This window comes from Nerophis lumbriciformis, linkage group LG21 (genome assembly GCF_033978685.3).
Source record: "Nerophis lumbriciformis linkage group LG21, RoL_Nlum_v2.1, whole genome shotgun sequence".
NCBI lineage: Eukaryota > Metazoa > Chordata > Actinopteri > Syngnathiformes > Syngnathidae > Nerophis > Nerophis lumbriciformis.
The window spans coordinates 25,661,653-25,672,500 of record NC_084568.2 but is presented as its reverse complement, the minus strand read 5'-3'; the positions used below and the strand labels follow the sequence as shown (position 1 = coordinate 25,672,500).

Sequence of the window (10,848 nt, the reverse complement as noted above, 5' to 3'; positions counted from 1 at the left end):
AAATACTTGAAAATATACCCCCCCTATCTCCTGAATTCGGAAGTCTCAAGGTTGGCAAGTATGATCTCAGTGTGTGCAAAATAAATTATTCTAATTTAAAATACTGTCATATAACTGATACTAGAGATTGTTTCCTTGATTAAAAATAAACAAAAACAAGGGAGTCTTTTGAACGGCTCTTTGAAAGAAATGGCTCCTCAAGATCTGTCTCCCTCCAAAGAGTTATAAATCCCACCTCTAGTTAACAAATTCACTTACTTTCTGGGAAAATCTTGGCTTGGAATCCCTTCCCAAAAAACACATTTTCCAGATTATTAAACGCCTGAAGAAATGAAGTTAAAGGTTAAACATTTGTAGTTGATTCATTATAAGCTGCACAATAACGGTTCCAGTGATGAGTTAAGGATACGGTGAGGGAGCAGATGAAGAGGATGGAGCCCAGGAAGCCTCCCAGGATTGTAAACCACTCTGAAGAGGCCAGCTGTTTACTGAACATCTGCATGCCTGCAAACACCAACACTGACAGCAGGCTGGACAGCACCAGAGAAGTGGCCGTGTTTGCTGCTGCAAAACACAGTGTTTGCTATTAAAACGTCCACAATCACTGTAAAAGCAGATGAGTTAGAAATGCAACATCCCCATATCACTACTGCGTCAATTTAAATATAAAATATGTTATCTTGAAGAGTTGTGCAAAGTTAACTCACAATCGACTTGTGACACGTCATTGCTCAGCCGAAAGTCCTACCGGTTCCAAGCTAATGCTAACTTCCAAACCTAAAAGCTACTAGTAGTGGTGTAAAAGCGACGTTATGCATTATTTTATTTATTCCTATTGAATCATACTTCAACTTTGTTTTTACTGGCCAACAGTTTTGTGTCAAAACTGTCAAAAATAAATAGCATATACAAAAAGCAGCTAGCTAGCTAGCTGGCGTTCTCAAACAAGCTAGCTCAAGCACCCCAACATACTTAAACTTACATAATGAGCCCATGAAAATAGGAATACATACCCATGGTTCTAAATCCAAATTTTGTACGTGTTGTTAACTTTAAATATATTTTTTTTAAATGTGAAATTGTATTCCACCGAACGAGCCTGATGGCTAACAGCCGGGAACTAGGAAAAATAGTACGTTTCACCCGGTCTAAATTAGAAGTGGGACAAGTAGGCGTGGTCATAGTAAACGAGTAAGCTATGTGGAAATGAACAAATAAATACAATTAATACGTATAAATATGAAAAACTACCAAATAAAAAAAATAATACCAATTTTGAGATCTAAAATTTTAAAAACACTAGGGGGAAGAAATGTGGCGTGACAGAGCCTATCCCAGCTTCACACGGGCGGAAGGCGGGGTACACCCTGGACAAGTCGCCACGTCATCGCAGGGCCAACACTGATAGACAGACAAAATTCACACTCACATTCACACACTAGGGCCAATTTAGGGCTGTCAATCAACCTATCCCCAGGTGCATGTCTTTGGAGGTGGGAGGAAGCCGGAGTACCTGGAGGGAACCCACGCAGTCACGGGCAGAACATGCAAACTCCTCACAGAAAGATCCCGAGCCTGGGATTGAACTCAGGACCTTCGTATTGTGAGGCACATGCACTAACCCCTGTCCACCGTGCTGCCCCATCCATCCATCCATTTTCTACCGCTTTTTCCCTTCGGGGTGGCGGGGGGCGCTGGAGCCTATCTCAGCTACAATCGGGCGGAAGGCGGGGTACACCCTGGACAAGTCGCCACCTCATCGCAGGGCCAACACAGACAGACAGACAACATTCACACTCACATTCACACACTAGGGCCAATTTAGTGTTGCCAATCAACCTATCCCCAGGTGCATGTCTTTGGAGGTGGGAGGAAGCCGGAGTACCCGGAGGGAACCCACGCAAACACGGGGAGAACATGCAAACTCCACACAGAAAGATCCCGAGCCTGGGATTGAACCCCAGACTACTCAGCACCTTCGTATTGTGAGGCAGACGCACTAACCCCTCTTCCACCGTGCTGCCCCTTCATTGCTAAATGAATAATAAAAACGTATAATCGACGATAGATCTGAAGTGGCTCTCCAGATTTAAGCGTTGAAAGCAAAAATAATATATATTGATGTATTACTCTTTTTTTTTAACTCTTTTTGAATTAGGGCCTTTTGGATCTCTGAGACTTTTAGTCAGATTTTGTATAAACTGTAATTGTTAAAAAAAAATATTAATGAATCAAAAGCAAGGTTGTCATAATATTTTTAATTTTATTTATGTAAGGTTCCCAGTACTTCACATCAAATATTCCATTTTGAAAATGTTTTGTGGAAAATGTTGCATATTTTGTGTTACTGCCTTAAAAAACAGGAGTTTCTTTGAAAAAAAAGGCATAAATATACAAAAAACTAAAACATTTACTACACTTTAATAACTGAGACCCTTCGGGTCCCTGAGACCTTTGTCATTCACCAAAATTGAGGGGTTACAATAAATATTGTATAGGTTTTGAAAATCAAAAATATCAAAATGGCCCCAGCATGCTTTATTTTTTTCTATGGAAAAAGTTTGGACACTCCTGCATTATACAGTACAATAAAGATAAAGGTTGTGGTGGTAGAAAATATTGCAATGGTGAAACAACCAAAAAATCAAAACAACATTCAGGATAATGTAAAACATTTTCTTTTATCATTTTACAATGAATATGTGATCATTTCACAATGACATGGTGGCATGTTCTCACTCCTCTCTTTACTATTGCATTGAAACATGACAATGAATGCCTTTTCTCCATTATAGTCCTGTAAAATAGAGTTCAGCCTCTCACAACGGCTTCTTCTTCAGTCCAAAAACGGCGATTAATAGTAGAATCTCCACAAAGGCAGGCAGCACACTAGAAGAGACAATAGATGAAGATGAAGTGACAGGAACATATTAAAACGGAGGTGTCCAAAGTGCGGCCCAAGGACCATTTTTGGGCTGCAACTTCTTTTATAGGTCTTTAGCATATTTCGAATTTACGAACAATTAATTAGTTATTGCAGTAATTTGCTTTGTCACCTACTGTATGTTCAACCTTTGCTCAAATAGCTGTGCATATATTTACCTACATTGGATTGGTTGCAGCATATTTGATGTACAAAATGTATAAAAGTGGCCTCTGACATCCTTTAATTACTCTTTATGCAGCCATATGTTGAACAAGTTTGAACAGCCCTATATTATTGTTTCACTTATCTTTTTAGGGCCGATACCGATCATTAGCCAACAACTGATATTTGGAGCAGATAGTCATTTGCAGTAAAAATTAATTAAACATAAATAGTACATGTAATGTAAGTAAACAGCTTGACAATGCTTTAATTTTTTTTTTTACACTATTTTTTAGGAAACGTCAGACCAGTAGCACAATAATGTTTTATGTGGCGCTAATGTTGTGGTTAATTTAGCAGCAAAAAACAAACAGTTTCACAAACACTTTTATTACGTGTATCTAAGAGGAGCATTAACGTTTGCATTTCAAAATATAAAGTTAAAGTTAAAGTTAAAGTACCAATGATTGTCACACACACACTAGGTGTGATGAAATGTGTCCTCTGCATTTGACTCATCCCCTTGTTCACCCCCTGGGAAGTGAGGGGAGCAGTGGGCAGCAGCGGTTGCGCGCCCGGGAATCATTTTTGGTGATTTAACCCCCAATTCCAACCCTTGATGCTGAGTGCCAAGCAGGGAGGTAATAGGTCCCATTTTTATAGTCTTAAACTTTAAACTCACAACCTGCCGATCTCAGGGCGGACACCACTAGGCCACTGAGTAGGTGGCCTAGAAATCTCCTAGGAAAATTGGTCAAATATGGCATTTCTCTACATCAGCTTCTAGTTGAGACATTTTTCAAGCATCATTTCTTCCTGGATTTTACAGAAAGTATGAGAATGTGTGAGCTGCTGCTTGACTTTCTTTACTTATATAATAACCTCTTATTTGTCAAGATATTTACACAGTTAGAATTTTTGCCATAGATATTTTTTCTGTCGTCTACATGTCCATCCACCTCTGTCGCGTTATTTGATTGTATCATGGAGCATGAAACTCTGTGCGCTCCTTTGATGAGCCCACGCTACAAGCAGACGGCGGAGGCATGTTTAGCAACTCGATTACTGGAGTAGCAGAAACAAACAAAACGGGACCGGGAAGACGACAGGAAAAACTGGATTTCCCGGCAAAAAATTTTAAGTTTTGACAGGTAAGCAAAAGAGACGTACCGGTACTGTAGGCGGTCAGCACAGCAGAAGGAAGAGAAAGGAAGAGGGGGGTAGCCCCATGAACGCAGCTGAGCAGACCAGGGAAGAATGACCATAATAACTCAAATAAATGCCCCGTCAGATATCCGACAATGAGAGTAACTTTTTTTCCTAAAAAAATTTGTGGTTATTACTATTTGACTAATTATTATTATTTTTAAATACTAAATACTGTCATCATATGTGTATGCACTGTATCATTATCTGTATCTGCTGATGTAGTCCAATTGTAGTCGTAAAAAAAAGAAAAGAAAAAAAAAGGCAGACACCGATGAAGAAAGGCTGATACTAATATACGGCGCCGATAAATCAGTCGATCTGTAGTTTATATTATCACTTTAGAAGAAGAGACAAACATATACCAACCTGCAGGGGAAGAAAATAACCCAGTAAGTCCAGCATTCCCACTTGTCAAACACAAAATACGACAAGGAGACGGATGCGCTGCAGTGGACAGCCAGTGCTGGGTCATATATATGTCAGGAAAAAAATAAACTGTGTACAAAAAAAAAACTTTTGGAAAACTAACCTGCAGAAGGCAAGAATCCACCAGTAGATGGCACACTCCCACCGCTCGAATAGAAAGAATAGCAGAGCCACTGTGCCGCTGGCATGGCCTCCTGTAGCTATTGCAGGAGTCATGGAATTATAGCTGGAGATTAATTAATGCCCCTATTCGACTAACCACGGTCTTTGCAACTAAAGTTGCATGGTCTGTGGCTGTAGACAACCTCCTGATAACTCCACAAGATTTGAAGAATCATGAGTGGTCAGCATCGAAGCTGTTGATTATTTAACAATCTGTTGATTAGTTTGTTCGATTAATCGAGTAATCGGACAGAACACACTTTATAGCCTTAATGCGTATTTTAGGGAAAATAGTTTAATTAAACAAATGTTCGACATGCCATAAACTACATTATTTTTTTCAAACAAATTCACATACCAACATTGAAATTGCGCTTTAAACATTTGTGCATTAATAAATAAATGTAAAAAAATCTGAACACTGCACACACGCACCAACACTCTCATGCGTGCTGTATTTATAAAGGGATGTGAATCTTTGGTAACTAACCCTAACCCAATACCACGTCACCTTAGCTGCGCTCACCTTTTAGAGCACAGCTATTACTTCCTGGCACTACACTGGCAGAAAATAGTTCTTCTATGTTTCCATTTTCACACTTTGCACTATTTTGTTAAACTTTATTAAGCATTTTTTTTACATATTGCTTATTTTTTCACCAACATTTTAAGAGATTATTGTTAAAGGAGCCATATGTAATCATTTCATGTCAATCAGAATCAGAATCAGAATCAGAATCAGATCCAGAATAGTTTTTATTGCCATTGTTTGAGAACGGGTTCGCAAACTAGGAATTTGTCTTGGTGCAATCGTGCAACATAAAATAACATATAACACATCATAGGTAATAAAAAAAGCTGTAACTGAGTTATAAGATCTTGTTATTGTTCATGTGCCTGATGGCCGAAGTCATCAATATATGGCCCTGATATGTCAAAATGCATTAATAAATCATGTTCTTTTCGAATACCTCTACAACTGATAACAGTAGTTCTCCGGGATATGCTCATTTCAAAATTAGATTTACAGCACGGAAATCTTGTTATTGTTTTCATTTCGATGTCCCGCCCTCTGCCGTTTGACCAATTAGATAGTCTGTGAGTGTGTCACATCCAGGTTGCCAGTTAGGCACCGCCATCTTTGTCTAGCTACTGCCACTGGTAAAGTTACTAAACATGTCAGACCTCAGTAAATCTAAAAGGCCTTGTTACGATTCCCAACTTATTCATGACAAAGCCAGGAACAAAACGAGGATTTGTATCGGGGATGCCTTTGAAAGATGGAGACGATTGAAGGCGGAGAAGATTTTTTTCATCTGACACCAAACTTGCTAATTTCCTCCTTGATAGGTAAGTAAGGCATTTACGTTTTCTTATTACCGTATTTTCCGCACTATAAGGCGCACCGGATTATTAGCCGCACCTTCAATGAATGGCATATTTCATAACTTTGTCCACCAATAAGCCGCCCGGACTATAAGCCGCGCCTACGCTGCGCTAAAGGGAATGTCAAAAAAACAGTCAGATAGGTCAGTCAAACTTTAATAATATATTAAAAACCAGCGTTCTAACAACTCTGTCCCAAAATGTACGCAAATGTGCAATCACAAACATAGTAAAATTCAAAATAGTGCAGAGCAATAGCAACATAATGTTGCTCGAACGTTAATGTCACAACACACAAAATAAACATAACGCTCACTTTCTGAAGTTATTCTTCATTCATAAATCCCTCGAATTTTTCTCCTTCGGTGTCCGAATTGAAAAGTTGGGCGAATGTCGTCCGGCGCTGCCTCCCTGTCTTAGTGAAGGTGTGTTCGCCTTCGGTCATCCATTGTTCCCACGCAGTTAGCAGTCTAGCTTCGAATGCCCTGTTGACACCAATATCTAGCGGCTGGAGGTCTTTTGTCAATCCACCCGGAATGACGGCGAGTATTGAATTAAGCGCGTAAGCGTGTCTTTTAATGTGATGTTATGAGCTAGCAAATATAACAACTACACTAACCAGCATGCAACGATAGTGACGAGCATGCGCGGTAGCCCGGAGAAGCGTTGTTGTATGCTGGCAGTTAGAATGCGGTTATGAGCACGCTGTGAGTAAACGTTGAGAACTCAGTTAACACGCCTCGTCTGCATTATTTATAATTAGACAGACAACACACTTAATAGGAGCCATTTTGGGGTCTTTACATAAACACACAAATGGAAATGAAACGTCACATATCCCAGCATGCACCGCGTGCTTCTTCTTCTTCCGGGGCGGGTGGTTGCTTACAGTAGAAGAAGAAGCGCTTCCTGTTCTATGGGGGCGGGTGCTTACCTTGGCGGTTGCTTGCGTAGAAGAAGAAGCGCTTCCTGTTCTACCGGGAAAAAAGATGGCGGCTGTTTACCGAAGTTGCGAGATCGAAACTTTATGAAAATGAATCGTAATATTAATCCATATATAAAGCGCACCGGGTTAAAAGCCGCACTGTCAGCTTTTGAGTAAATTTGTGGTTTTTAGGTGCGGCTAATGGTGCGGAAAATACGGTACTTGTAATAAATGGAAATGGACAATTTGTATGTAAACTATATTGTCCAATACAGTCTATGATCTTGTCTAACAAAGCTAGTATGTTCGTGCAACGAATGCTCAGCATGCTAGCCCGGTCAATGACACATCGACATATAGGCTAACGTGGGAAATATATGCCCGTATGTCGATGTGTCATCGAACTGACAGGGCACAGTATCTTTTCGACAAATAAAACCTATGTGAATATGGTAGGCTGACCATATTCTGAAATCCCAAAAAGAGGACACATATATGCGTGGCAAGGCGGGCAGCACGCCAAGGCCGGGACTAGGTGAAAATTTGCCAATGATACTTGAACTTGCTTTATAAATAATATATTTATTTAAATAAAGCATTTTTTCTCCTATGTTGACAGCAGTGTCGGCGCTAGGATTTTTCAAAATGGGGTCCCATGTACCCCATCAAGTCATAAAAATGGGTTCCCACAATACATTTTTGGGGTCCCACTTTTTTGTAAGCGTTTTGAAAACAAATGATAAACGTATGCATTGTCCTGTTATATCTCACATTCTATATTGTGTTTTGGAAAAAGGTTGTCATAAACGTTACTTAATTCATTAAAAGAAATAATAAAAAAAGAAGACAAATTTGTATGCATATGTAAATTTATTCAGTTATAAACATTCATTCACTTTCTTCTTTCCTTCATGGATCTAAACTTTACCGCTGCTGGTAGTTTTTTCTATGTTTTCATTTAATAAGTTGTAGGTGTTGTTATTTCAGTATAAAAGTGTAAAAAGTGTTTTGCTTCGGTCATGAAATGATGATAATGGTGTGCCAGGGCATTCATACATTTTATATTTAACGCTTAAATCTCTGGAGTCTACATCAACTTCAGATCTATTCCTCATTTCAAAACGTTTTAGTTTTTTTTATGTTGTTTTTTTTGTTTGTTTGTTTTCCGCCCTTTTTTGTCAAACAAAACTATGTTTTTTTTATGGCAAACACACAAAATATGCAAAATCTTCCACCAAAAATATTTTTCAAAGTGGAGTATTTGATGTGAAGTAATCGGAAACTTGGATAGGTCAATAATTCATAATAACATTGATTTTGATTCAATATTGTGTTTTGAGCAATGACAGTTTGAAAGAAAAAAAAAACAGCTTTATTTTATTAGTCAACATTGCAACTTTTTCTAAATTACATTTCACCTTGAAGCTTTTTTATTTCACTTTTGTTATGTTTTTGTTTATTTTAATAGTATTTTTAGAATGTGTCGTGGGCCTTTAAAACATTAGTTTTGGGTCGAAAATGGTAAAAAAATATATATATATCTGCGTCCTTTCTGATTTCAATTCGTTAAAAAGACACAAAAAGTGTGTTAATGCCAACACTGCTTGACCGTATAACAAAATAAGTCACACTTATATTCTGTAACATTCACAGTTTTGGAAAAAAATGCAGAGGTAGAATTATTCAAAAATAACCTCTAAATTAAAATTTCCCCTCTGGGATTAATAAAGTATTTCTGATTCTGATTATATATATATATATATATATATTTGAGGTGGGGGTAGGGGGTAGCGGGGGGTGTATATTGTAGCGTCCTGGAAGAGTTAGTGCTGCAAGTGGTTCTGGGTATTTGTTCTGTTGTGTTTATGTTGTGTTACGGTTCGGATGTTCTCCCGAAATGTGTTTGTCATTCCTCTTTGGTGTGGGTTCACAGTGTGGCGCATATTTGTAACAGTGTTAAAGTTGTTTATACGGCCACCCTCAGTGTGACCTGTATGGCAGTTGACCAAGTATGAATTGCATTCACTTGTGTGTGTGAAAAGCCATAGATTTTATGGGATTGGGCCAGCACGCAAAGGCAGTGTCTTTAAGGTTTATGGCGCTCTGTACTTCTCCCTACGTCCGTGTACTCAGCGGCGTTTTAAAAAGTCATAAATTTTACTTTTTGAACCTGATACCGATAATTTCCGATATTACATTTTAAAGCATTTATTGGCCGATAATATCGACAGTCCGATGTTATCGGACACCTCTAATAATAATTGATATTGACCGATATAAAACACTTCAATTTTCAACCATACCCCCTAGTCCTATACCGTATAGTTGAAAAAAATCATCATAAAGGATACACAAGAGGCCTTGACTGCTGTTGAACATTGACACTCCCGAGAAGAAGCCAACTAGCTCGATAGCAAACAATGCAAGAGTGACTGACAGTGCCACCACCAACCTGAAAGACACACAAAACACACAATCAGTGTATGAAGTGACATTTGTGTGAGTATTCTATGTATTATTTACTTGGAATCTTCACTATTGTATTGCTCTTGGGTGAACTCCAGAGGCAGGCAGGCCTTCACGTTATTTTCCTTAGAAACATAAAAGAGCACACATCAATCATAACAGTCAACCTAATGACAATTAATGACAAATGAGCCATATTTTACTCACCCTCGTCCAAAAGATAGTGATGACTATAACAAGGTGAGCAATGATGGTCAGGAACCGTGCAGGAATGAGGCTACTAATCGCCGACATGCTAATTCGCAGTTATAAGAAATTAAATTGACAATAAAAATATTTTTTCCCGCTACAAAATGTAAACAAAGTTCAACGAGGGTTTTTTTTAGGTGCACACTTATCAGTAGCGTCGCAGCAATCGCAAAACACGATTACAAATATTTTTTAATGGACTTATATTAATATTTTCGATTAAATCCACCTTGATAACAACACACGTAACAATTTTAAATTTAAAAGGAATCATGAAGGCTTAATTTAACATACTTATCGCCGCCGACGGTTGCTACAACAACAGCGAAGCCGGTTCTTTTTTTATTGGTATCCGAAAAGAAACAACAACAACGTTTTAAAGTTCCGATAAGACAATAATCGTTAACACACGGAATGCAGCTATCTAGTGACGTTACAACTAATTTCATGGATGTAAGTTAATATTTTAGATCAAATTCGGCTTGGAAAACAACACATTAAAAACGAATCACGACGGCTTAATTTCACATACCAAAACAACAGTGGAGCCGGTGCGTTCTTGCTTGGCATCCGGGTAAAAACAACAACGACGTTTAAGAATTCCGACCAGTTCATACCATGCATGTACAACGCTACTATCTCCTGGCAAAACAAGAAACCAGGCAGATTAATATTTGTGTCGTTTTTATACAAATTGTAAGAGTTAAAGAAATAAAAAAACACAGTGAACACATTAAATATATACTGTAGCTGTGTTTTTTTTATAATACTAATAGTGAATGTGAGTGTGAATGTCGTCTGTCTGTCTGTGTTGGCCCTGCGATGAGGTGGCGACTTGTCCAGGGTGTACCCCGCCTTCCGCCCGAATGCAGCTGAGATAGGCTCCAGCACCCCCCGCGACCCCAAAAAGGGACAAGCGGTAGAAAATGGATTAATG

The 10,848-nt window shown here is 38.6% G+C and overlaps 2 protein-coding genes across 7 annotated transcripts in view; both read right to left on the bottom strand.

Moving 5' to 3' along the window:
- krtcap2 (keratinocyte associated protein 2) overlaps positions 1-1,178 on the bottom strand; it is a 13,760-nt gene extending 12,582 nt beyond the window's left edge. Inside the window, exons 1-3 of one of the 2 annotated variants that reach the window (XM_061982547.1) lie at positions 1,014-1,178; positions 410-564; positions 259-322 (exon numbers count right to left, since the gene is read on the bottom strand). In XM_061982547.1, the coding sequence (XP_061838531.1) occupies positions 259-322; positions 410-564; positions 1,014-1,017 (223 nt within the window). In that variant the 5' untranslated portion in view covers positions 1,018-1,178. The remainder of the gene's footprint in view (positions 1-258; positions 323-409; positions 565-1,013) is intronic. The other variant, XM_061982548.1, reaches the window with a different exon arrangement.
- Positions 1,179-2,285: 1,107 nt separating this feature from the next.
- On the bottom strand, positions 2,286-10,471 carry tmem107l (transmembrane protein 107 like). 5 transcript variants are annotated; one of them, XM_061982555.1, is made up of 7 exons: positions 10,444-10,471; positions 9,870-9,957; positions 9,720-9,787; positions 9,548-9,648; positions 4,827-4,923; positions 4,664-4,741; positions 2,286-2,889 (listed from the first exon to the last, which is right to left on the bottom strand). In XM_061982555.1, exons 2-7 carry the CDS (start codon positions 9,954-9,956, stop codon positions 2,820-2,822), a joined length of 501 nt encoding a protein of 166 aa, XP_061838539.1. In that variant the 5' UTR covers position 9,957; positions 10,444-10,471; the 3' UTR covers positions 2,286-2,819. The 5 variants fall into 5 exon arrangements, with proteins under 5 accessions (XP_061838539.1, XP_061838534.1, XP_061838538.1 ...); XM_061982550.1 differs by lacking the exon at positions 10,444-10,471 and adding an exon at positions 10,206-10,434; XM_061982554.1 differs by lacking the exon at positions 10,444-10,471 and having other exon boundaries at positions 9,870-10,434.
- Positions 10,472-10,848: the final 377 nt, after the last annotated feature.

Coding starts and splice junctions, on each gene's coding strand:
- tmem107l (XM_061982550.1), bottom strand. CDS start 10,360: ATGAAATTAGTTGTAACGTCACTAGATAGCTGCATTCCGTGTGTTAAC. Junction 9,649..9,719: donor TACAATAGTGAAGATTCCAA/GTAAATAATACA, acceptor TGTGTCTTTCAG/GTTGGTGGTGGCACTGTCAG. Junction 4,742..4,826: donor TGGATTCTTGCCTTCTGCAG/GTTAGTTTTCCA, acceptor TGTCCACTGCAG/CGCATCCGTCTCCTTGTCGT.